Source organism: Tauraco erythrolophus, chromosome 12, assembly GCF_009769465.1.
Source record: "Tauraco erythrolophus isolate bTauEry1 chromosome 12, bTauEry1.pri, whole genome shotgun sequence".
In the NCBI taxonomy this organism is placed as follows: domain Eukaryota; kingdom Metazoa; phylum Chordata; class Aves; order Musophagiformes; family Musophagidae; genus Tauraco; species Tauraco erythrolophus.
The window spans coordinates 18,676,290-18,703,656 of NC_141476.1; the positions used below are offsets into that span (position 1 = coordinate 18,676,290).

The 27,367-nt window shown below is 41.8% G+C and overlaps 1 protein-coding gene across 2 annotated transcripts in view; it reads left to right on the top strand.

Moving 5' to 3' along the window:
- The first annotated feature begins 874 nt into the window (after positions 1–874).
- The window catches only part of MAPKAPK3 (MAPK activated protein kinase 3), a 48,562-nt gene continuing 22,069 nt past the window's right edge, over positions 875–27,367 (top strand). For both annotated transcript variants that reach the window (XM_086618854.1, XM_009984955.2), the window contains exon 1: positions 875–1,221. In XM_086618854.1, the coding sequence (XP_086474980.1) occupies positions 997–1,221 (225 nt within the window). In that variant the 5' untranslated portion in view covers positions 875–996. The remainder of the gene's footprint in view (positions 1,222–27,367) is intronic.

Sequence of the window (27,367 nt, forward strand, 5' to 3'; positions counted from 1 at the left end):
TCGCCTCGCTTCACCTCACCTCACCTCAGCGTTTTCCCGCCTCCGGGCTTTCCCGCCCTCCTCCTCCGCTTCGCAGTGCGGGGGGCTGAGGGAGCCGCCCCGCCGCCGGCCCTCGCTGAGGGAGCTGCTGCCTCGTCCGGGGCGGCTGTCTGCGGGGCACGCCCCCGGCCCGGCAGCCCCTTGCTCCGCCGTGAGGAACGGCCTGTAGCCTCCCCGCCGCGCTTCGCCTGCCCGTGGCTCAGCCGCCTTAACGGGGCTCGGTGCCTCGCCCGGGACTTCGGTCCCGAGAGGCCAGCGGCCCGCCGGTCGCCAGCGGCGCCAGGCAGCTCCTCAGCTTTAGGGCGCTGTCGCGTCTCCATGTACCCGAGTTTTTGGGTGGTTTGGTGGTCCCCTAAGTAATGCCGCACCTGCCCCTCGCTCTGCCTCTCACTGCCTCTCTGGGGTTTAATCCAGGTATTCGTGGTTCTCGTGCGTAACTTGGGGTGTTGGGATGAGGCAGGGGACCGTTCTGGAGATTTCTACCTAAAACACGGAGGCAACAGGTTGATGAAGGTTTATAAGCTCCTCGAAGCAGAGGCCATCTCTGCTCTTTTGTACAGAGCTTAGCCGAGTGAGACTTTAGTCCAGGGCTCAGCACAGGCACTTGTTGCAATAAAAGCAATTAATTTGTAACTGCAGACTGATAGCTGTGTGTATTGGAACTGGGGTGACTGGTCTGTAAAGCTAAACAAAGCGTGCTTTCCTGAGGTAAACCTCCACTTTTGATCTCTCTGGTGCCAGGTTATCTCCTTAAGAAAGGAAGAGAGGAGTGTGGTTAGGTGGGAGAACGGTGAGTTGATATTCATTACTAATAATCACATTTTCACTCAGGACCACGAGGCGAGCAAATGGACTGTTTGAAGCGCTGGGCTTGATCGCCTAAGAGGAGGGACTCTGCTTAGGATACCCCACAGGGAATCTGCTGGGTGTCTCTGTCATCTCAGACTGTTCCCTGATATGGAACAAAGTGAAGGTGAACAGGAATCCCAGCCAGAGAGTCACGTGGATAGCAAGAGCAGCGTGAAATCCTTGCCTGGGGGAGCAGCCCATGTCAAACTAGAGATAAAAAAACATGCAGTTACGGATGACTACAAACTCTCTAAACGAGTGCTGGGGTTAGGAATCAATGGCAAAGTACTGGAGTGTTTCAACAAGGAGACAGGCCAGAAATGTGCTTTGAAGGTATGTAGGCTTTTTCTTTTTTTCTTCTTATTTATGGTTTGGAGGCCAGAGTTCAGTTCCAAAGCCCTGTAAAAGCTACTTGTTCTGTTGCTTACGTTTCCCAAGGAGTGCTGCATGAAGAATTCGAATATGTGAAAACATTTGCTATTACTTACAACATTTCAGTCCAAACTTGAGTCTTTTCCAGAATATTCTGTGTGAGTTTCCAGAAGAATGTTAACAGCTGTGAAGTTCTCGTGTTCATATTTAAAAGACAAAAAAGCAGGGGACAGAACAGTGTCCTGGTGTGTTCTGTGAGAAAGCTAGCTAGATTTTGAATGAACATATTATGCAATACTTGAGAAGGAAACTGTTTTGGATCTCGTGCAATGAAGTAGGCCTAAACTAGAAAGTATTTAAATGTTCATTGGTCTTCAGGCTTTCCCTGCTTTGAAGTCTTTTCGTAAGGGTGTTTCTAGCTTTTAACTCACTTACTCTCCTCTTTATTTTTACGATCCATTTACAGAAGGGTATTATCTGATTACACCAGTATTGGCAAGAAAGTTTAGTAGATATTCATGGTGATAAGTACCACTTAAATAAGTGGAGCAATAACCGTTCATTAGAGAACATAAAGCTCACCTACCTTTTGCTCTGCAGCTTTTAAACTTGAAGAGTTTCCTGATGCTTTTAAACCACATTGTTAGGAAAAAAGCAGCCCAAGTGAGAACCAGAATGGTTCTGTATGGTAAGACTGAAAACCAGCTGAAGTAATTGTGATGAGAATCACTTAAGAATGTCACTGAGTCCTTGCTGGTGTTAATCTGATTATTTGGGATGTCTAGAAGGCTTTCAGGTACCCTTCCTTTTCCTAAGGCTCACACTCCATGTTTGCTGACAGTAGGACAAATCTTCTGGTGGCCAGCTGGAGGGTCTGCCAAGGTCTGGATATGGTCTTACCTTTACCAAGCTGCAACTGCTATCCCCAGCAAAGCCTTTGCACTTTGATAGAGCAGACTGGAAATATCTGGTAGATTTGTGTATTGAAAAGATTTTGAACAGAGGAGCTAGAAAAGCTTATAATGCAATGATGTGCTGACTGATTCACAGATTTCTAACGCTCATTTTCTTTATCACACTGGTTTTTGCATTGGCTTCATATAGCTGACTCACAGAAGTTTATCATGGGAAAACTGGAGGTTTTGGCAAACAGACTGGAAGTACTGGGGTTTTGCGCCTGCGTGGGAGAGGGTCAGGTTTTCACTGCTCTGAGGTGGTCCATTAATCAGACCTTCTGAAGTGCTATCAGCATTTATTTCTATGCTGAACATACTGTGATGAAGGATAGTAGTTAACATTATTAATTGAAGCCGTTCTGCTGTTTCTGAAGAGTTCAGTGGCTTTGTTGCTGGTTATAGACCATTCATACTTCAAAGGTTTTGCAGTCATAAGGGCTGGAAACGTTTTAGAATAGAAGTTGCTATTCCAGAGCACAATCCAATAGCAACAAGTGTTTCAGATCAAATTCTGTAACTCTGGAATCAAATAGAAAATACATTCCTATGGATATGAGCTTCTCTAAAATATGTTTTTAATTCAGTGCTCAGAGTTGTGAAGGGGGAGAAGAAAGGTAAGTTTGCTGTGCCCTGACAAATGACCTCTGCCTTATGGGGAGGAGGAACCTATAGTAGATCCTGTGATATCAGTTTCTGTTTAGCACTGATTGGGTTGCCTGATTTTTTCAGAACTTTTAGAATATATTAAGGACCAAAGCACCGCCCCTCTTCCCAAACTGGAGTTTTGTCAGTAATGGCTAATCTGTCACTGAAATTACGTTACATACGTGTTTGTCATTCTCCCTGCCCCTGCTTCCCTCCCCCAGCTGTGGAATGTCTGCACTTTTCTTCTGCAAGGGACGGAAATATTAAGATGTTTATGAGTTCTCTAGGGAGTTTAAATGGCAGATAATACTTTGCTGCTTGCATGTATGTATTTCTCATCGTTATGAGTTTAAGTGCTGAATAAAAAGTTAAATATGCAATTAAGTAAAACTGCCAGCAGCTCAGAGAGAATCTGCTATTCTCTCCAAAGATGGTCTAATGAGAAGATTACCCAACAAGGAAGTATAAAAACTGTGTTTGGTTAATTGGCAAGAATAGAACGATCTTTTCCTAACCCCGAAGATATTTGCAAGGATGGAAATCTTAAAAGTTTTTCTCTTGTTTCTCATGGAACCTGAACTGGGCCATGCAAGTCTCAAACCTGCTCCAGGTGAGACTTCAGAGCAAGCCATCCAGTCAAAACAGTTATGGAAAAGGGACAAGAAACTTGAGAAAAACATGTTCAGAAACAGCTTCAGTGCAAAATTCTCAGTGTAGGGACAATAGGGCCTTGGTGTTTCTGCCTTGCCACTGCTCATGCTTCCTAGGTGTGATGGTGGGGTTGTCATTCACCTACAGGAATAGAAAGTGGAGGCTGATGAAGCTGTCACAGAAAAAACCAACTGGTCTGACAGGTAAAGATTGAGTTGCAAGTTGAACAAGAAAAAGGGGATGCTGGGCAGTTTTGTTTTTGTTTTTTTTTCTGGAGGTTGCTTGTGCAGTATCCATTGAGATCTATGTGTATTTGTGGACAAATACTTCAGGCATGAGTGTGCTTGCTGTAACCTACTCCTAGGAAAGGAAAAACACCACTCCTGCTGCTGAAGATAAAGCGTAATAGTCTGTTCCCCTTCGCACCAAACTTGCCCATTAAAGCAGCTTCTGACTTGGCAGATGGCACTGCTTTCTGCCTGCAGGTTTTCTTTCATATGGGAGCAAAGCCAGCACAGCCAGAATCTGGATAGAAATTACGCAATGGAAGGAATTTTAACTGAGATACTCAAGAGGAAAGGGCTCAAACAGGCAGAAACATTCATCCCAGAGCCATGTGTCAGTCAAGCCCTACGTACTGTAATTGGGAGGTCCCTGTTGTCTTCTTTAGTCTGTGTCCGTAATTGGAGCTAGTTAGAATTTCACTAATTATTTCAGAGTGGGAAAACACAAGACGTCCTCTCAGAGACACTGCAGGGCTTTGGTTGTTTTCCTGAAGTATTATGTGGCTTAGTTTGCTCCGCTTGGCGTTGTGATTCGCTACTCGCCTTTACAACGTGCTGTCAGCTTTGTTCCTGTTAGGTTGAAATGCCACACGCATTGCTGTCCCGCTCCAGACAACCTAATCTGGTTACTCGCTTAGACGCGTAGTGACATTTTGGCTGAACAGCAGTGTTTCCAAACAGTGAGAATGCAGGGATTTAGAAAAGTAGAGGCATAAGCGAAACTGCTCTGCAGGACTGTGGCCTTCTGGAAGGCAACTATGTTTTCATCTCTCTCCCTTGCAAATAGAAAGCTTCTCAGATCTCTTTCCATAGTTGATCCAGAAATAGCAGTCAAGTGAAGTCTAGTCACTCTTTTATTTTTATCTCCTCTTTGCCAGCCTGCCCCCTTCTGTTCACCTTACCTTTTGGGGCTAAAATTCAACCTCCACTCCTTTATCACTGTCATCAACCTGAGTGTTCTCTGCTGTTGTTCATACTCCTCCCTGTTTTTAGGGAGAGAAGGAGACCACAATACTTGACTACCTGTGAGGATAAACGTGGACTCCTGGGACTTGCCTCCCATTAAAAAAAAAAAAACAACCTACAGTTCCTTGTTCTTTCTTTTTCCCTCATTTCTTTTTTTTTTTTTTTGTCACAAATTCCTGTTAAATGGTGTCAAAATAATATTTCAATGCATTTGATGACCTACTCTATTTTGGTGAAAAATGATAGAAAGGGCTTAGAGAGAGTTGGGATCAAGAAAAGAGAGCTAGAGAGCATTCTGCTGGGGTATCAGGACTTCTCTGCATCTGCATCTTCTGGATTTTGGTGGATGTTTCAGGATGTAAAACCAGTGTTACTTGTGGCTGGCATAGTGTTCACCTTTAGTAAATAGATGCTGCTTCTTTCCAGGAGAAGAAAAGGAAAGACAATTCAGGCACAGCAGCACAGCAAAGACCCTTGGAACTTCAGGAAAACAAAGTTCACAGGTTATAAGTGTATTGGTACTTTTGATATGAAAACTCCCCTGAGTAACAGTATGGCAATTGTAAAGTACTTCTCCCCTGAGCACCGTGGATATGCACCATATGCAGTGGCTGCCTTCCAGTCATCTGAGACTTCCATGTTAAGGCAGAGCATATATGAACGGACCTGCTAGTTCATAGGTCTTATCTTCTGGAATAAATAGGGAGTTCAGTCATGACCTGCCTCATGGAAAATGTCCTGTGCTGCTAAGTGCCAGCAGTACAGCATACGTGACTTGCTGATTTGAAGATAAATAGGTGAAGCCCGAAAGTTAAATAAAGCAAAAAGCAAACGCAACAATGAACAGGCTCCTTGCCTTTAAGGAAACTTTGGTGAATGATATAAATGATAATCATAGAGTAGGAGGCTCTACTGTTATCCGTAAGAATAGTAGCATAACTTTGTGCTCAGAAGGAAGGAAAGCAGGGAATGGAGAAAGAAATAAAAAAAAAATAAAAAATCATTCCTAAAGTGGTTCTTGAAAACCACACATAGGACTATATAGATAACGTTGTTCTGCTTTCTAAAGTGGAGTCACTGTGGAGAAGGATAGTCATTCTGTGCCCCATTAATTTCATTTAGTCTTGAGCTACGTTTCTGCTTCTTACTCAGTATTTCTGATTACATTAAGTGATACTACATCACATAAACTAATTGCTGGATAGTCTGTTTTCGGTTAGCATACCTTGAAGTTGGGTCATGATTGCTCACAAACAGGAGGCTGTGCAGTCCAAAGTATTTGTTTTGCAAGTTATCTAAATAGCTGGTACTTGTAAAATACCCTGTTTGTTGCCTGAAATAAGGTGATGATCAAGGAAAAGCGTGCAGCAGTGGAGAAGGCAATGCATACAGTGAAAGTGAAGGTTATTTTAGGCCGATGATTGATTGTAGAAAAGGAAATGTTAACAGGTTTCTTAGATGCTACAGATTGCATTTTTAGAAGAGAAGAAAATTATGCCAGATTAGAAATGAAACATTTCAACATTTTTAGAATAAGGAAGAATAATGTTGTAGTAAGCTAGAGCTGCAGTGGGAATTCAGGGGAACCAAGTGTAATTTTTGGTTAGGTTTTCTTCAGGATGAAGGAGCTCTTGCTTTACTAGAGTGATTGTATATTTCAGGAGGAAATTAGCACTTCCTAATGAAATATTCCGTAGTTCCCTCTCACCTACCATGTTTCCTTTAGCCTATTTATACTGGTTTATCTCATGCTACAGTAAATTCAGTGTCAGTAACACGGCTGAGCATGAGTAATAAACTCCAGGAGCTATGTACTGCAGATCAAAGGCAGAACCAATGTAGAATGAATATGAGTTCAGAAAAGTTCTAGTTAAATGGCAGCCCCCCAGTGTACGGAGGAGTACCTAAAATATGGATGGCATGAGACTGGTCCTTGAGTTTTATCCTTCAGTGCCAATCTCGGTATGTATTACGTAAATATGCGTAAAATACCTAAAATAACATTCAGTCGATTAAAAAGTGGGTCGTTTCCACTGCTGCAAGAATTGTTTTTAAACCAGTGAGTCATTCAAGACCTCAGTCTTTCAGCGCTGTGTACGTATTTGGGCCAGAATGGCACCTTCCACAGTGTCAATTGGACTAGTTAATTTTAAAAAGGTAGTCTTGATCAATTTACTTTGAAGATCTGGCATTCTTGACTGGTCTTCTCCTTATTTGTAATACAGCAAATAATTTTTTTTTTTTAAAAAAAAGGCTTGGTCTGAATTAATAAAACCATGTGTGGTAAATTCCTACTAGGTTCAGTGGCGGTTCATTAAGCCTATCAAGTGCAAACAGAAAGGCAAACGCTTCAAACCATTAAGTCATCTTGAAAAAAAAACCAAACTATGTCGATGCAACTTTGCACCTTCTGTGTTCTCTGCCAGTGTACCGGCAAGCTGGCACACGTTATACCCTGACTTGTGTAGCAGCAAAGCTTGGGAACATGGAGGTGTGTTCCCTGCCTGCACCCAGGTTCAAAGATCTGAGGAAGTGTTAGAGATACGTGTCTTATTTCAACTGGGAGGAAGGTGCTTAAAGGGAGAGCACGTGTGCGTGTCGATCAGACTCGTCACTTGACACCCTCTTTGGACTAGAAGACCCTTGTCTTTGTCTCTCTCCTCCATTTAGAGTCGAAATCCTTCTATTCCATTTACCTCAAGTAAAACCTCGTTTTCATGCTAGCTGGGGGTCTCATTACGATAACTGGATTTTGCAAATCAGCTTTAGCGCAAGGGAACCGTAAGCAAGAAGTTCATTTACAAGACAAGTTACTTCGGCCTCATTTATTTATGGTAATACTATCTAGAGAGATGCCCAGGCTGGAAAAGCCTGGTACCATCTTTTATAATTTGGGAAGAATCAAGGCTACACCTGAACGTCGTGGCTCACACATGCCTGTTTTTCCTTAAGTATATTTTTCTCTGTCTGTGATAGCACCCTGTGTAAGAGCAGCATGCTCAGAGAATAAATGGCTTCCTGTGATAGCTTGCTGCCAGTTAAGTCTCAGCAGAAGAAAGATATGATTTTCATGCTGTGATAAATTCATGGGAAGCAGAGAGAAGGGAGATGTCACTGTCACTGGGAGCAAGAGCTGATGTGAATTTCCGAAAGTTAATAGATGAATCTCTTGTATATAAAGACTCTTCTGTGTTAATCTCCTAATTGTATACAGTGATTATTTAAAAAAAAGATACAATCATTGATTTATTTACATAATCATAGGCAACGTTTTGCATCCCTAAATGTTTTTGCAGTTACTGTTTGCCTGACCCTGAAAAAGCTCCCATTTCTCATATGATGTGCGTATGTTTCCTTGTTATGGAATTTTTCCATGTTAAATATGTCTTTACAATGCCAGACTTTAGGATCATGTGTAATATTCTAGTAGCAATAGTATAGCTGTCTGCATGGCTGTCCTTATTCCTTCGGGTGGAGTGGTTTGAACTGTTTGCGTTGTGGCTCTTTCGCCACCTCTTCTTACAGTGTCATTTGTGAAAAGGAAAGTGGCAGAAATGTGGCCAGTGGTAGAGAGTAGATGACCTGTTTGCTTAACTGGAAAACCGTGAGAATTTCTTTCCATCATCACCAGTGAAAGCTGGTGCTGCAGTCTGTCTGGATTAGAGCGTATGAACTGTGTGGATTGTGGTATTTTACACAGACTTCCTAAGGACTTAAGATGATTCAAAGCTCCGTAAATGAGATTAAGCTATAACGCTCCAGCATTTTAATACCTCAGGAGTGAAGGGGGAGAGAATTCTTGCTTAGCATGTAAATCACGCGTGGCCTCCTATTTCCTGAGTCTTTGTAATATATGGCATTTTGCACTGAAGCTTTCATGGCCTGTTTTAAGAGAAAAAGCAAATACTATATTTGTATAAAATTAATTTTTTCTCCAGAAAAGTTTGCTTGCTGAACCTACTTAAAAAACCAAAACAAACCACCCTGAATGTGCCATCTTTATGGGTAATTTCAGATATTCTGGCTAAGGAGCCAATCTTATTAAAGTTGCACCGTTCACAGATCTTAAGTCTTGCCAGTTCAAACTCTGGCTCTTCTCCATGGGCTTTTTCCCAGGATGATTTTTTTTTTTTTCTTGAATACTCTCTTAAGTATGCTGGTGTTCCAAGTAACAGGCCCTAAGGCAACTCCTGGGATCCGAGTCAGCTGGGGCTGAGGACAGAATTATTAAAGCCATTGTAAAAGGAGAACTCCGAAAAACTTTTTTTTTGTTTATTTTTGTGGATGGCACTTCTAAAATATATAAACTGTTTGGAAACGGCGGGGTGTGGAGTGACTCATGCTCTTCATCCTCCAAACTTTCCTGTGTGGTGAAATGTTGGCTGGGGAGAGTAGTTTGCCTAGGTGTGAATCAGCTGTAAGCCCTTACGAAAGCACTTGAGTAGTGATCTGTAACTGCAGTTGGTTTCTGTTGGACTATGGGGTGGATTTGGGTTTTGTTTTCCAAGGAGAGCAGTTAAAAACTGGTTAGGGAGCAGCTGCCTCCACACCTGTGTTCTGCGTGGGACTCCTGGGTACTCCTTAGCACCAAATCTGCCATATATTTCAGGGATGAAGAGTCCTTAAAATGCCGTTCGCAGTGCCGCAAGGCCTGGCGTTTGGTACTGCTGTAGCTGCCAGGGTTCTCCTTGCCTGTAGCTCTGATGACAATACAATCCTTTGCTTGCTTCATTTTTAACCAAAAACGTGTTTATTCATTTTTCTTGTAAACAATTAATTTCTCTCAGGGCCTTACTCCGTTTTCCCACATGTTGCTTTTAGTCAATGTGGCTTTGTCCAAAGCAGTCTGGTTTCCACAGTAACGGAGCTGTTAACACCAGAGATGTCAGTGCTGGAAGGTAGGGAGGGGAGGGGGCTGTGTTTTCTGGCTCAGCTGCCTCGCCAGGCTAGAGGCCCTTGCTGCAGCCACGCTACAGCACAACGTCTCCGTTGTCCTTCTGAAGCGTAAAAGCCTTTCATTTTGTTCTACTCTTCCCCTTCCAATCAATTTACAGTCAAAATTTGACACTTGGGAGGATGACAGGGCTTGATGGTTCCTTGATGCGTGGAAGCTTCCTGTTCTTTCAAGCCCTCTGTTCTGAAGGGTGCTCTTCTGTCGTCAGCTTTTTGAGGAGTTTTTGTGAACAAAACATCACTTGCGTACACGCAAAACTGGTAGCAGTGAGTTGGAGTAAGGAGGAGAGCAGAGCACTGTTCTTTTTGACTCGTGTTCAGTACCTGCTTGTGAATGAGAACATGAAAAATGATCAGCCCTTTACCTTGCCCAGTAATGTGAAACCTGCTCAAGTTAAACCTGCTGGGGTGGATTTTGATGCACCTGTCCCCGTAGGGTGGGAACTAAGCCTTGCTCCTACTGACCTTGGAAAATTGCGTTGTTTAAAAGCACTTTCTGGTACATAGTTAACCTGTGGAATTCATTTGCCTCAGGAGATGAGCGGTAGTGACGCTGTGAAGATCTTGAGAGGAAACAAGCAATTCTCTGAGTATTGCAAATGTGAAGAAAAACCTCATAGTTTCAATATAGTGTAGAAATTTGGCTGTGGTCTTCTGGATCTTGTTGTTACAACTTATAATTACAAAACTATCAGGATAAGCGATGGAACTTTGAGTTTCAGAAGGCGTCTTATTGCTTATCTTGTGCTAAGGCTGTTGCTGCTGCAGGTGTGGAATACCCTCCTGGCCAAGGAGAGGCAGGTGGAGCCTGGGTCGGAGCTTTGCAGAGGGCTGTAGCTCAGGGTAATGCCCAGTGCTTGTGTAATGGTTTCATGTAAGGGTGTGTCTTCCTGGGCAAGTTGTTCTTGTGTAAACATAAAGTGAAATAGATTTTTTCACAATGGCTATTCATATTTAGATCCTTTTTTTCCCCTCTTTTGAAGGGCAGGGCAGGAAAATCACTTTTACGGGACTGGGCCCATGGAAATGCAAACAGTGTAACATTGTTGAAAATTCTTTTGAGGTGCTTTCTGCTGCTTGTTTTCACTTTTAATAGAAGTAGTGTTAACAATCAACTGCTGAAGACAGTTAAAAACAGAAGCTGAAACTTTAGAGAAATGGGAGGTTAATGCTTTAAACTGGCTCAGATACATGATGAAATCACGTACCCAGATGCAGATATGGTTTTAGCTCAATTTTTGGAAGCCTTTTACTGACTTTTAAAGACTAAGCTTTGTGTCTGTAACTTCGAATAGAATCACAGCCTGCTTTTGGTAGCTGGTTGTATTTGTACTGTTTATTTCTGTCACTTTCTTAACAAGTATCTGGCTCTGCATTGGAGTTTGTGGTACACGAGTCATTCTTACAAAGGGCAAAACCTCTGGAAGGCTGTGTCTCGTCTACTGGAATTAAGTGTTCTGCCAGGTTTATCAGATTTAGTTGGGTGTTTTTTTGGTTATTTTTCTTCATGTTTGGAAACCTACAAAGTAGTATCTCACAGGATTTCTGGCACCAAAGTGCAGGGAAGCAGACTCACAAAGTGAGAGTGGTGAATGAGGAAAGGTCAATTAATTTATAAACAGCCTCAGTTCTGGTGGATTGGTATCAAGTGGAATTTTCCTCCAGCCTCTCAGCTCTGTAATAGCTTTTTCCTGTTGCGGAGATGCTGTGATTAAAAGCCTCTTGAGGGCGGAGGGAGTGAGAGTGTGACTTTTAGTTCCAGTTGCATTTCAGAAACCCTGATTGCCAGGCACGCCTCTATTTTGGCAGGTGAGTGTGACTGCCTTGGCTTGGGTTGGGGCTATATGCCTGTTACCATTGAAAGATGGGATATGACACTCAAGATCTGCAAAAACTAACCTCTTACTGCAGTAGGGAGGCGGAGAAAACAGCGATATACGTTATTGATAAAAGACTTTATACAAGAGCAATTAATTCTGAGTCTTTCCCACCTCTCTGCTGTCTGAATCACTGCTGTGGAGGTGTGAGGGAAGGTGAATGACTGTGATGTTGTGTGTTTGTGCACAAAAGCCAAGTCTCTCAGGGGAAATATGGAGAAAGTTCTCACAAGTGTTGATTCAATAAAACATCCAACACAGCAATAATAATTTTTGTTAAATCAAAACACCCCAAACTGGTTCTTGGTATCTGTGACAGTCTTGATTTTTGGCAATGTGAGCTAGTAACTGTGTAGGACTGCTTAGTTTAAAAACTCAAGCAGGAGTTTGCTTGCATCCTACAAGCAAAGGAGCATGTTTCACAGGAGGGCAGTTTTGGAGAAGGAGAATGGTTTGAACTTGGAGCCTGGGTTGAGTCGGTGTGAGAAAGGGCTGTGTGGCAGTCCTATAAGGATAGGATGTGGAGTTTCTCACGTCATCTGTCCCAAGCATGGGGAGATTGGTGTTCTCTGTTTATACGTAAACCTTCTAAACTCAAACATCTGAGCCAATTCAGTGTGCTATAAGTTTGTATTGTGTGCTGAACAACTGCTTTCTAACGTCATGTGTGTTCCAGATATGATTTCTTCATTGTTTCTTGAGGATGCTCTGACTTGGCAGACCAAAATGCTCGTTTCTATCTTTTAAAATTGATCTACTGACCTGCATTTGAGCAAGTTAAAATAGGGATGACTTGGTAGGGGAGCTTATCTTTAATAACATATTGTTAATATCACTGCTAGTCACCAACTTCTTGTGTGCCCAACACACCACCAGCATCACTGAGGAGCACTACACTGGTTTATATTAGAGATGAATAACACTAATGTGTTCCATCTTCACTTGGTTTCCTGCTGCATAGTGGAACCACTGGTAGGCAACTGCATGTCATTACTCCCTACTTCTTGTGCACAAGAGCATTAAGTGCTTATTCTCTTTAGTTGAGATTAGCACCGTTGATATGTTATTAATATGAATCAAGATTCTGTCTTATGATTGCTTCTTATTACCCAAAGGTTGCTCACTTTCTCTGAAGGATGATAATGTTTCAAAGCTCCCTAGTGCATCAGGGTTTTTTATAAAAGAGTTGACCAGAGCAGACCTGGTGACCTAGGTTCAATTTTAACTAGTTTCAATTTTAGCTACTTAACTTGAAACGATTCGAAGGAGGAATGACTTTTCTGATGTGGTGACTCTGCTGAGAAATCAGGCTGCATTGAGTTGTCTTAAGCTGTCTGTTCAAGCCTTCAAATAATACTTAAACTTTAATTAAAAACTGAATTAACTTTATTTAAGATAATTTATGCTTTCGTAACACATTTAATCTAAATCTGCAAGTTACTAATCTAAATACCTTATACCTTCAGGCTGTAGTCAATCTTTAGATTCCTGTGCATGATTTGTTGCATGATCACACAGAAATCTTGGCTGATGTTTTGCATTTCAGCCTGCATCTACATACAGTGATCGCTGTCCCTGCTACAAAACTCATGGGGATTTTCTTCTTTTCTATTTGCTTTTTAAAAAATGGGCTAATGAAATTTGTAAAGCATTTTCCTAAATAAATAAGTAGAATCTTATGCAGATTCTGAGCTATGTGTTAGTGTGTATTGGTCACCAGTTACTGCCAGTGAGACATAAGAGCGATGATCCCTTTTTTTCCAGTTCAGTGTGACTGATTACCATGAGTGGTTTGTAGCTGACTGCTTGTTTTGTAGGGAGCCCAAAATCAGTATTCTTGGGACCTCTGACATCCTCCTCCGTGCCTGGGAGAACTTCATCTGCAAATACTTGTGGGTTTGTGCTTTCAGCCAGTTTATTCCGTGCTTTTTAACTTTTTTCTTCTGTGTAATCAGGGCAGAAGTTGATTCCATTCTCTTCCACCCCCACCTTTTTCTGCTATTCATTCTCTGGAAGGATTACATTTTAACTGCTAAATGTCAGTAAATGTCAATTTTTCCTTCCACCCCAAAACTTCCCATGTTATTATTAAAAATTATATGAGGGGAAAGTAATCTGCGAGACATCACTTTGCAATTTTTCTCTTTTTCTTCTCTCAGATCTATTTAGCATTCAATAAATAGAAACTGTACTTCTAAAGTGTGGTTAAATTTGCTGTTAATCTTTTTCACATTGAAGAAGAAAAAAGAAAAATGGCTTTAAAAATAAAAGACGTATTTGCATTTGAACTTTTTCTGAGGCCAGGTAGAAGTGGATTATCTCTCTACTCTGCTTTTTCTTTACAGTTTATATACTCCCCAATTAGTTTTTAATGATTCCTTTTTTTTTTTACTAGTTACATAGAAATGTAAGCTCTGGTATATTATTTGCCTGTTTCCTGTTTTCTGAAATCATAGAGCTTGTTAGCTCGAAATAAAATACATTATTTTGTCCTTTTTGCATGTTTGTATTTATCGTTGTGTGAGAACATGAGAGCCAAAATATATATTATTTAGAAAAAGGGGAACAAATAAACATTAATTACTGGGAACTGTAGCCCACTAGAGGCTTGTTAGCAACCACAAATATATGACAAAATAAAACTTGTAGGATGAGTAACTAAACCAAAAATGTTAGATTCCTTTCTGCCTTTTTCCTGAAAAGTCTGTTGGAGTTTGGCTTGAATTAGGAATTCAGTTTTGGCCTTGTGTTTGTTTTCTCACTGACCATGAAAATAGAAGTCAGTAAGCATTGCCATTTTCAGGAAATACTCGGGCTTCCATGCATAATATAAATCAAAGATATAGGAAATAGTCTCACAATAGATGGGATGCTGCTTCTGCAGTTCAACGTAACGGTACTGCATTTATGCCTCTGATGACCCTACACTAACCCACGTTTCTGTGGTTTAACGCTAGACTCGTGAGGCCTATATTCCAATTTCCGCATTTACATTTTCCTGTCTATCCACAAAGGATTATAATTTACATCTTAAAATCTGCTAAACGTTTGAGGAGAAAAATTTGGATAGATTAGGATTTTACTCAGCAAAATATACCCAAGTTTACCTAGTTATCTTGTTTCATTTAAATGCTCCTGTGGGAGACTTGGAGGAGCTATGAGGCATGTTTACCCAGTACTACTACTGTTTGGCCAAGGTACGTTTTACATGCCATTGTTTCTTTTACATACAATTTCAATTTTAACAGGCTTGGAGAGCACTGGGGAAGCGTCTCCTGTGCCCGCTTCCCGCTAGGTTGTGTTGTGAGTATGTGTGTTGCACTGTGCAGCACGGCCACCTACCTACAGAGCTGTTCTGGGGTAGATAGCACAGCCACTGCCCAGCATGACTCCCTGAAAAGGACAGGCCTGGATTACACAAGAACAAGGGAGTATTCCAGGATGTGTGTGTCTGTTCTTCCAAGGCACATGCTCTCCACTGATCTGAGTTTTCCTTAATACGTAGTCAGATAAGCCGTGTAGGATGGCATCTCCCTTACTGCTTCCCAAATGGCTTCTCTGATGAGGTGACCCAGGTACAAGGGCAAGAGCAGGTAAGTTGGTAAGGATGCTATGAGATGATGGCCTGCCTCATGGATGATGAAGAGGTGCCCAACTCAAGCCCTTAGCATGAGGGCTGTAGCCTGAAATTGAATACAGGTATCAAAGACTGTCGTCTCCTGTAACCTGAAGTTACAGCAGCTCATTCTGTGCTAGCAGTAACCATTTATATGATGTCTGTCTCTAGCTGACTGAAAACACGAGCCAGCTGTTAGCACTGCCTTCCAGGAAGCTTGGCTGCTCCAAGATCTGCTGCTACATATTGTACATCAGCCTGCATCCCTTTCGTTGCTGTTGAACTGGGGTCTCTGCTGAAGCAAGAAACATAAGTAGTATAAAAAGTCTAGCATAGAATTGTCCAAATACTGTCAGACTCCTTTAGCTTGACTACATTAATTTAAAATTCTCTTCCATTCTTAAAATGTAATTTGTTGCTAATTGCCCCAAAAGTAAAGAGGCATGAAATAAATATCTTCTAACCTCACTCATTTTATTGTTAATTTGAAATGGGAGAGTAGGAGGCAGCAAATTACTTATTTGTAGACTTTATATGACAAAGAAATAAGACATGCAAATGATCTAGTGTTGCCCAGTAGAACTGAGGAAAATAAAAACAACTAAGTATACTGGAATTGAAAGACATAATGACCATTGCTGGTAGAGGAGAGCAATTGGATAAATTAGTCTAAGAATTAAGGGTTTTATGATTTTAATTTAAATAAACCAAGATCAGAGTAGTAGAAAATTACCTTTTTTTTTTTAAACAATATAGTGGCACAATTTTATATAACAGTGAAATAAAGATAATGCCTCGTTTTGATTATTGGATTGAGCAGGCATTAATAAAATTAGAAAGTCTTTTATTCAAGTCTTTGGTTCTTTACTACACCTAATCTGCCTAGAAAAATGATGCTGAATTTAAACAAAGCAAATGAAGTTACAGTAAAAGACGCTGAGGGTTGTGTTAAGTTGTTGGTTCCTCCATTTTTGTAAAGGATATTCAAGCAGAGGTAAAAGGTACAGAATAACGACAAACTAATCAATACGATGTTATAAAATCAAAATAAAGGGGAAGACGTGTAGCTCTTCAGAAGATGAGAGAAATACGCAGGAGGAAACACTGAGAACGATGCAGATTGATACTTGAGTACAAGTTTATTCCTTTTGGGCATTAATTAATGGCAGCACAGCAGCATTTAAAAAGTTAAAAAACTTTTTATGCAGCTGCACTTGGAGACCCTCAGTTATATTTAGTGCATCTGATTTGCTACAATAGTGCTGGTGTTGGAATTACTTAATGTGTGGACAGAACTACCATCTGCACCCTGCAAATTTCTGCATCAAGTGACAGACACCTCCTATCAAGAAAGAGGAGGAAACATCAACTGTTTGAATTGTTCCAAGAGTAGATCGCTCTGGATAACAGGTGTTTGTACGGTGAGCAATGATGAAAGCTGGATGTATATGGTTTGAAGACAGAATCAGGAAAAGGCATCTCAGATAAAACACTGATTACTGATGTAATTAGCTTCTCAGGCAGTATTAGATTAATGGTGGAAAGAAACAAAAATAACCACCAAAGTCATTGTCCTTGCTCAGGCAAAATATCTGTGAAGAGAGCTGTTTATCTTGGCGAAGACATCAGAACTGTGACTAATGTGATAAATCTCATGTAAAGAGGAAAAAATAGACTTCAGGGGAAGTGATGGTATTATGAGGTCAATGCTATGAGTGCTCTTACCAGGGAGCTCTGCTGTGCCTCTGGAAGGATGCAGAATTGGGCTGGACTTGCCTGGAGGCTCATAGCTTAGCTTCCTGGTGGGATTGCCCTGGTCTCCATGGCCTTTCTCAACTTATTATTCTGACAGACTTGAAGGATGGTATTTCCTGTGCTGAACAGAAATAGTTTTGCAAGAGTTGTTTGGCAGAAATTTCTCAACCGTTTCCAGTAATAAGACGAGAGGAAAAAAATTGTTTTGCCTACATAAAATACAAATTAAGTTTCTAATGATTTGCCTGTTACTTGGATTTGAATTTTGAGAGGTGAATTTTGTTCTAGGAGTGTCTTACCCTGTCCCCCTTAAAATCATCCCAAGTTCAGCCAAATTCTAAACCTTTAATGGTCAGTAGAGATGTGTTCAGTTTTAACAGTTGGCTTTCTCAAAGATGCATTTGCACTGTGCATGTCGCAGACTACAGCGGAGCAGGTATTTTCCAGGGATTGAATCCCTGTGCTCCTGAAATCTCTACTGGCTCTGGACACAGGTACTAAGAAAAGCAATCTCTAGTCTGGCCGCAGGAGCCAAGGAAGAGCTGACTGGCTCTGGTGCTAGTTCCAAGGGGTGGGAAAAGAGCTCGTTGGGTGATGAGGCTTGTTAGGAGAGGATGATGGGATTAAGGCAAGGGGTCAGAGGTGCAGATGGGACCAGCAGGAGGGTTGGATTGTGTTGGGTTTTTTTTCAGAAGATATAGAAAGCTGCTTAGCATAGTGCTCACCCTCCAGACAGGACTGCATCCCAGAGTCTCCTAGTTTCCTGGTTTCTCTCCACTTGTCAAGTAGCTGTAAAACTCATTGGTCTAAAATGTCTTACACGCTCTCGTTTTCCGCAGTTGTTACATTCTGTTATTGTTGTTAGCCGCTTTGGAGCGAACTAGCAGCGGTCTGTGCAGGAGCTCTGTGAGCTTGAGCTCTGCAGGTAACTCATGAGGGATACCAGTATGAAGATGTATAAGGGGATTTGTTGTTTTTAGTGTTGTTTTGCTGTTACTAAAGGAAACCCCAAACAAACCATGCCACAAAAACTAGACAATCTCTCTCAGATGCACAAAGCTCCTTCCTAAAGTAGCAGTTTTGGGTTGGGAAACTGAGCGTTCATATGTAGTAAATGTCTATGTATATACTTTGACTATCTTGCACTCTCTTTTCTACCACATTTCAGCCTTTTTCAGTGCACAGACAAAATTATTAGATTGTTAAATGGTTGATTTCAATAGCTGGTTTCATTGTTTTTGTTCAGTATATGAATGAGGCTGCTTTATTTCAGGTTACTTTAGACTTACTCTGAAAACACTTTTTTTTTTTTAATTTCCTCTTGGTTGTGCTTTATGGTGTTTTCACTGTAGTGGCTGGATCACTCTTATTTTTACAACATTGCTTTCAGATAAGTTTTTTTGTGTGTTGTCCCTACTTCATATATGGGGAGCAGAGTAACAGTAGACTTCTAAGAGTAAAAGTATCTACTTGGATTTTGGGAGCTCCATGTGAAATATCTGGCATGAGGGTGGCTTGTTTTGGATTTGGACTGGATACCCCCCAGTCCTCCTCAGTGTACTGAGTAGCAGACTGCACGTTAACTCAAGCCAAGCTGTTCAGACCCAAGTTCTGTTACAGCTGGGAGTGCCGAGGACTTTTGCAAATGAGGGTGCAGATCAGGCTTCCAAGAACTGAGGTACAGGCGATTAGTGACTACCTGTTTGGCTCAGCTGACGTCCTGAGGCATCAGAAAGGCTCAAGGGTAGAATCCAGAGTTTCGAAAGTAGCCTTCAGCTGTGGTAGCCACAAGACCCTTCTTTCTTCTGTTACACTTTCCAGTTTCTATGTAAAATGAAGAGGAGGTGAGAGAGGCTACAGATAACAGTTTCTGTCACTCTGCATCCTGACATGTGCCCTGATCAGGTTCAGGTTGTACTCTGTTGTAAGGATGAAGTTGAAGAGGGAGAAATAGTGTATAATAATACTGTGTTTAATACATGCATACAAAGGGAGCAATACTCAGGCACCTTAATCCTGGAATAGACTACTGTTAGGAGGTCTAAAAGGGCCATTTTTCCCATGTTATGACATCTGTGTTTTGTTTTTGTTAATTATCACAGAGGCCTGTAGATACGAAGAATAAGATAGACTAATGGTTGTTTTTTCATCTGCAACGTTTTATTTATTGAGGGGTATTAAATGGTTCAGAGAAAACAATATAGAGAAATAACAGAATAATGAAATTGCTAAGTTATGCGGTATGCACAGAATTTATATTATCAGGATTTATTACAGCCTCTGTCGTCTCTATGTTGGAGATTCTCAAACAATTTGTGCCAAAAGCAAGCCGTTGCAGTAAAACATGAGGAAAGTGGCATCCAGAGACAGTTTTTGTTTCAAAAGAAGTCTGTGACCTAGAAAAAGATCCGACATTCCTGAGTCCAGTCTGTTAACGGCAAGAGCATAGCCTCTGAGCTGTGCCATAGCAGTTTACGTAGGCAACGTGTGTATGTCAGTTATTCCGTGTGAAAAATCCATGGTGTAATTTTACAGGCACTTCCGAGGGCCATGAGCTGCAGAAAACTTGCAAACCGCGCAACATGGAAAGACTGAATGGCACAACAGCTTTCAATAAACACTGCTCAGAAATTCTGCTGCTGGTAGGGTTATTTTTGCTCCTACTGCCAGTCACTTCCAATAAAAAGGCACTACTCTTCCTCTCTTTCACTGAAGCCTTCTCAGTGAAAACGGCAACCTGGGCCTTGCCTGCTTTATCTGCTGCTTTTTTTTTTTTTGTCAAGAATATGCAAAAAAGAGGATTCAGCTTTTGTTTCTTTTCCACTTGTTTTACAAAAGTTGCCTCATTTGCCTAGACTGGATCAGAACGTCAGGTTTTTGAACTGCCGTGCAGTTTCTTTTACAGGCACTTCTAGGTGTGCGCGGTGGTTACAACATGCACCGCGAATGGTCCTGGTAGAAAGATAAACTGTACAGGCTGTTTTTTCCCTTTTAATTTTTAGTGACATGGCTTTGACAGCTTAGCTATGTAAAAGTATGTTAATGCATCTGAAAAATCCAAACATCGCTTGGAGTTTTTAATCCCACAGCCCTGTGTGTTCTGAGCAGAGAAAAGAGTCCTTATTAGGGTATGGCGGGAGAGACGAGAGGCTCGACATGGGCTAGGACAGAGGGATGGGAGACAGGATTGTGCATGGGATCTCTGCTTTCTTTCATGTGTCCAATTGGTGGGACTGCCACAGTGAGCTTCTGTGCTAACTTTACCCAAGTAATAAAAACTTGGAGACAGGGTGTCTGAGCTAAAGTTGCAATAAATAATAAACACACACTGAACACAATAGATTATTGATAATAAGGAAATCTGTGGCAACAGTATTTACAGGCTAATAGCATGGAGATTGGCGAAGACAGGGAATATGACCATTGATTGGGTGTCCTGAATTTCATGTAGTCAAAAGGAGATGATGTTATCAAATGTGGCCTAGGTGACATCTGAACTGAGGAGTACTGCAAGAATCTACAACACTATAGAGTATTTATAATCTATAAATCTGTAATCTTTAAATTTGATAGTATCTTTGCAGAATGGAACCTGTAGAGTTCACCTTTGATGTGCCAGGAAGCACTGCTGGATCCTGGGATTTAAATACCTTTCTCTCTTTGGCTTCTACCAGGTATTTCTTGGTTGTGGTTTTTACCCTTTGCAAGGTATGTAAGACAACAGGGTGGCTGTATCTACAAGAGAATAAAGCTGCTGCGTGTGTTGCAAAACAGCAGTGGATTCATGGCCAAGGCCTGCAGGGTTGTCATGGGGAACGGTGCTCAAAGTGGGGTAGCATTTATCTACAAATTTCCAAAGACATATGTGCTATGCAGCTTTAAAAGTTGCAGTCAGGCCTTTTTTTGGGAAGACCAAGCAGTGGAATTATGAGTTGTGGCTAAATGTCACAGTTTCAAGTTTCCAGATACGTGCCTAAAGGAGGATGGAGAGTTCTGTTGCTCACTTCATTTGATGGAAGTTCTTGGATTTTTTTTTGTTTAGTTTTGCTTCCCTAAATAATTGCTTTATTCAAGTCAGAAGCTGTATGCTTTATAACGTTTCATCAGACTTGTGACTTGTGGCTGAGCATGGATCTCTCTTTAGCTATACGGAACCTATCAAAAAGGTTGGTTGCCTTTTTTTTTTTCTTTTTTTTTTTTTTTTTTTTTTTTGGTACTATTGTGGTGTAGCCAGCATTGGGGTCTTGAAAAATACATGCTTAGTCATTTGAGTAAGAGTCTGACTTCAGTCATGTTTCTGCAGCCAAGCCTTATTCCTTCTTTCTCAAAGGCAAGAGAATTTTTCTTTCTGATGCAGGGGCTGAAGCACCCTTTAATAGAAATTGCCTTGGTAAGCATGTTGCAGAGTTATGAAAAGGCTGCACTTTCGTGTTACAAGTCCCAAGTTTTTGTGCTCTTTTCACCGAAGGCTCTCAAGGATAGATGAGCGAAACAGCCGTAGGTATTTATGTAACAGTCCTTTGGGAAATGAGCAATAATATTTTTGCAGCAGTGCTTGCTGTGTCAGTGTAAGTTCTAGAAACTGAGTGCGGCTATTGCATGGCATCGCCCAAGACCCTGCAAGAGTCCTGATGTGCAGCTCTCCAGTTCTGCCAGCATTCATGAAACTTGTCTTAGGCGCGTCTTATTTTCTCAGGCTCTCTTCTGACTCCCCGTCACTCTGCATGTAGTGAGTGTGTGTACCCCCAAGGAGGTTTTCTTGCCAAGGTTCACCTTTTCCATTCTTCTGTGATAATTGTTTTTAGAAATACCTCCCTTAAATCTGAATGGGAAATGGTGTTCTGACTGCATGAAAACTTTATCCGATACAAAAATTTGTGTTCTCAGGAACTTTTAAAACTTCTCTTGAGAAATAAGAATAGCCATGCCCATCCCACAGTAGACAGATCTGAGAAATTTCAGGGCTAGGCTACGTCCCTACTTTTCTGACTTCTCTTTCAGTAGTGGAAACTGGGAGACATTGCACACACTGCAGACAAGCAAAGAGTTCTCTAAGAGCTGTAAGGACTCAGGTGATGAAGAGAAAGATCCTGATCTATTTCAGGCAGAGCAAGGGTCTGAAAGTGGATTTCTGCATCCAGACTTAATAGGCAAATCAGCTGTTGGTTATCTGATATGTGAATGCAGGGTCTCTTGATGGTTTTGAGTGGTGGTCCTGTCCAAGACCTAAGAATGCTTTTCTACCAATATGTTGTATATTTTCATATGGAAACTTTTAGTTTTGACTAAAATAGTTCTAATCTTGCATTTGAAGATACAGCTAGTGATGGATAATTATGAATTCTGGCAGAGCACCCCCCCACGTTCAAAATATCACAGCTGCTTAGTTTAGAATAGTCAACTACCAAGAAAAAAAATGAGACTTCAGGAACCTTAAGGTTTAATGCATTAAGGTTTGAAAAATGTCTCCAGATTCTGCAGTAGTTGGTTTCATCATTTAATATTAAGAAGTGTTTTGAAAGTGATCACATTTGACCTGGTTGAGCCTGTACTGCGTAGTTGTATGATGGGAATGATATATCATTGTCTTGGTGTTCTTTCACTGGACCTTCAGGGATTCTTCTTCCTCACCCAAAACAGAGCAGTAAGAGCCAAGAAGCTTGTGGTGGTAGGGATGCTGGGGTGCTCTTCAGAGCTGGTCTCTTGCTGGTTGTAAGCAGCCCTTATAACTTCCATTGGTAACTAAGGGGGGCAGGAGGGTTGCAAGTACACCTGTGAATTTGGACAAATAACCCCCTCCTTCATCTTATGATATATGAGTATTAAATGGTGAAGAAAAACCAAGAGATAGTTTCTAAAGGTTTTCAAAGTGACCACTACTTGGAAAAGTGTCATGTGGCCATATATAAGTAAATACACAAGCGTTTTTGGTAATAGCAGAAGGATTAACCCGTGAAAGTTGAAATTACCACCACTTGACGGGTCTTGGACAAAATCCTGCATCTTAAGCAGGTGTCATCCAGGTCTTACGGAGTGCTGCGTGATGTTCAAAATCTGCAAATTTCCCTTACCCTTCCTGCCTGCACTTGGGGATCTGTCTTCCCGACTGATGGGAAGAGCATCATGGCTGAGTGCCGTCTCCCCTTGCCACTGCCTGCTGTGAAGTGTTGAGTCAGCTCTGTTGAGAGACCAGCAGCTGCACAGCTCAGACAATCTGTTTCTCTGTTAACATGGCTTCGGTGCGGGTGTGTTTTCCTGATTCCCTGATGTGTCACGTCTAGGAGAATGATACTGGATGGCACGTTGCTTCTGTGAAATCATCACCTCAGAAGTTATTAACACTTTCGTGGAGCAGCTGTTTCCAAGGTACTGTTAGTTGGAATCAGGCAGGTGACTTTAGGCCGGAAAGATCTTCTGAGTCCCTTTTCTCCATCGCCCCAGCTTTCTCCCTCCCTCCTCCCCCTTCTTCAAGCCCAGACTTCTCTCTTTCAGGCACACTGACTTGTGGAAGTGAGCCAACGTTGCAGTGTACCACAAGCAGATACTGCTGCAGGGAGACGGGGGGGAAAGGACAGTGTCTTAAGAGAGGGAAATGGATGTATGTTTCAGCTTGGAAAGATAAAAAGGGTTGAAATTCCTGGAGTGATTTTTGTTCAGCAGTACTTTTGCTACATCTCATTTTTCTGACCCCTGTGCAGTCCTCAGCATGGTTCTGCTTTAGCCGAGACATCAAAACATTAGACTTCCAAATATCTTGGGATCCTCCTCCTCTTCGTTTTGCACGTGTAGTCATGAGGCAGCCAACACAACGCAGGAGTGGAGAGGAAATCTATTCAGGAATGTGAAGGAAATGCTCTTGATTTTTGCAAAAAAAAACACCCTTCCATTTAAGCTGGTCTATTCTACCTGTGTGGTGTCTGACTGCTTTTTTGGTGGCAGGGAATGTGAAGCAGTTCTCTCTGTCAAAAAAATCACAATGTCAAGATGTCAAAAACATCTGTCAAAAAAATGGAACATGGATGTTGGGGAGGGAGCCTTCAGTTCCCACCTCTCACACCACACCATATCCTGGTATAGGGAGAATCTTTAGAGGAAGTCTAGGTGGCTAAAAACCGAAATAAAGTGATCAGCAAAATGGAAAGATGTTCCCTACCATCTGGGGCTGAGGATAAATAAAGTCCGCTTGCCCAGAGTGGCTGAAAGCGGTGACTTGTGAGGGGCTCGCCGAAGTTCTCAGCTGTTGAAGGAGAGCCTCCGAGGGTTTGGTGCTCAACCAGGCACGGTGGGAGTCTGGATGGGCTGGCAAATAACTGAACAGGTTTGGGTTAGGAAGGGGAGCTGTGGCTCAGGGCGGGTTTAAATTAGAAGGATGGAGCGTCTCTGTGGTGAGGGGATCTTCCTTAAAGGCAGCTTGCATGGTGCTTCTTGAAGGTTCCCAAAAGGAACTGGGAAGGACTGTTAGGCTGTGTATGAACTGGGAGCTCGCAATTGTGTTCTAGAAAGTGTGTGTTTTCCAGCATTGTGGATATTAAAGAGCACTTAATCAAGTGGTGAGTGCTGCAAGGCATTAGCTGCTGCAGGAGTGTGCCGTGGGGCCTGGGAGGGAAGTAACGTTTTTGATTGCTGGATTCCGATGCTGTTCTGGGGAAGCAGCGCTGTAACCCTGGGTGGCTAAGCTAGTGCACCGAGCAAAATGAATCCATGAGAATTGCAACATAAATAACAGTTTTACTGCACTGTCACTTGCTTATGTTGACTCCATCTGTTGAATTCCCCCTTCCCTCAGTTTATTTATTTTCTTTCCTTTCCTATGTAATAGTTTACTTGGCTTTAGAATATATTGAAACAAAATAAGCACAAGAAGTCTTGGGAGAGCAATTTACTTTCCTCTTTCTCTTAATGGCTTCCTTTGCATTTCTAGCCTCTGCTGAATGCTGCATAGTTTTGTTTCCATTCAGTCACACAATTCTCTATCGTATCTTTGCTGTAACAATAAGCAGTTCCAGGGATCTTTATGCCTGATCGACCTTTAAACTATCAACCACTGAGCTATCTACAGAGTTGTGACTTAGAATCTTTGCTTGAAAATGCTACTGGCAGAGCCTGCACAAACGCAAGTGTGAAAATATATGTAGCGGTGATTTGAAGCACTAGAGAAATCTTACAGATGTCCTTTTTAGGTTTTAGGGCTTTGTTTTATTTTTGAAGACAAGTTCCCACAGGTGACAGCTTTCAGGAGTGAATGTTTGACATTACACTGGCCAGAGTCACTCCAGTTAGACTCCCAAGAACTGGGTGGAATCTCAGTATCTCTTCTGTGAGGGACGTGAGGTGCAGTTACTGTCAGTGCCACTGATGTCTGGGATTTAGCAAGTCTCCCCTTAAGGTAATGCTTAAAAGAAGTAAGTGAGCCCTGTGGAATGGGACAAGAAAGACTTGAGAGTTCTTTGTTTATTTCTGCATTCTTGTGTTTGGATGATTTAGGAATGCTTGAAATATATGGTGCAACAGAAGAAAGAGATGCTGCTTGGCCTGGTAGGTTATGTGACAGAAAGCACAAATGTGGGTGTAGAGAAGGGAAATGTGAAAGAGGAGGAAGAACAGCAACATATGAGAAAGAACTGGCCTGGGCTGCACATTGCCAAGCCTTACATGTGTAGATGACAGTCTTAAGTTCATGTGGAAGGGGAGGGGAAGTCGGCTAAAAAGGGAGCTCAGGTGTGCAGGCCGTGGTATGAGAGGGCGGAATCTTCATTCTGAATTCTGCTGCCAAATGGTGGGGCTGTAGAGGAGAACATAGCTGCAGTGGTGGGGAAGCTCATTAAGGTGTTAACTGTCAAAAAGAGGGGCTGGGGTGCAGAGCAGAGTGAAAAGATAGATGCATGGAAAGTGCCTACAGCATGAATCCGCCTGCACCCCGAAGAGTGTACTGGGGAAGGATGTCAAAGCCTTCCTGGGAGTTCTTGAGTGATTTGATCTTCGTGACTGTAGTCACACATGCAAGAAATACAGAGAAAGGCTGGGGCAGCATGAGTTCCTCTTGGAGCTCCTGTTATCTGTGATTAATGAGATTAAACATGTTGCTAATTTTTGCTTCTACCTTGTTCAGTATTATCCCTTCTGTGTTCATTTTGATACCGCTTATTAGCATGAAGACTAGGAAAGAGAGCATCAGACTTAGATCTTTGTAGTACTTCTTTTTTCTGATCTGTGCCTTCTGCCACATCCTGCTCCAACAAAGGTCTGCCAAGCCTTGCTAATCTTGGTATCGTTGTCCTGCTGTCCCACACAGCTGTACATGTGGGTTTCATGGCAGTTAGCACTGAGATGAGCATTAAGTACTCCGAATAACATCTACGATATTTGCTGTTTCTCCTTCCTGCAGAAAATGTTTGTAGAGTGCACTGGCTATTACTACTGGAGTAATTAGTTTATGTTTTTGTTTTTGTTTTTTTTTTTAAGAAAAACAAAAGTATAAGACATATATATATATACATAAAAAAAATAATGTCATATTGTTGGGAGGAGGGGGTGTTAGGTGTGGTTAAAATGGAACTTGGCAACTGTGGCTGTCAATATTGGGGAGCATATGAGAGGGTCACATCCTGGCAGACATATGCTCCATCCCAGTTCATGACCATGAGACGTGCTAGTATGCTTTTTTGAGATATTACTGCATCACGGTCATTGCACAGGAGAAAGGCAAAGGTAAGGAAATGCAACTGGCACTTAAAAAAACAAATGGGAGAGTTTTTTGCAATGGCTGTAGTTCTTGTGGAAATCTGTGTCCCAGTCTCAGATTGACCCTGAAGACAGCTCTGACTCCTGGACAGACAAGATATATCCTCATTGTGGGAAATTTCACTATGGCAGGGTAACAAAACTGTTGGCCACAGTCTATGTCTCAAAGCTTTAAGTGATCTTTTGTATGCTTTCAGTCAAGCATATAAAGGTGTTAGACACCTAGAAGATCAAGATTATGATCTTGAATTTGTTTTACTGTTCTATGAGTAGCTAAAGTCAAAACAGAGGGAGAGTTTGATGGGCTCATGACCTGAGCAGGTGCCATGGCATTTTGTACTGCTGGAATTTTCTTAAAGGGCAGAGTTTCACAAGCAAGCTCTATTACTTGTGACCAGCCAAGGATTGAGATATATGAATTACTGAAGCCAAGTCACCTGAACCCTTGTTATCAGAATTTATGAACTCATAGCTGGCAGGAGTAAAGTTTTTGTTGAGGTTTTTCCCCTCCCCCCTCTTTTTTCCTTTTCAAAGGCAAACCTCATATCAGGCACTAGAGTGAAAGTGTAAAGTAAAAAGCGTCATAGTTTTCAGCTGGGATTTTAGATTTCCTTTTCCTCAACTCAGAAATTTAGGAAGAGCAAAAATAGTGGTACAGCTACA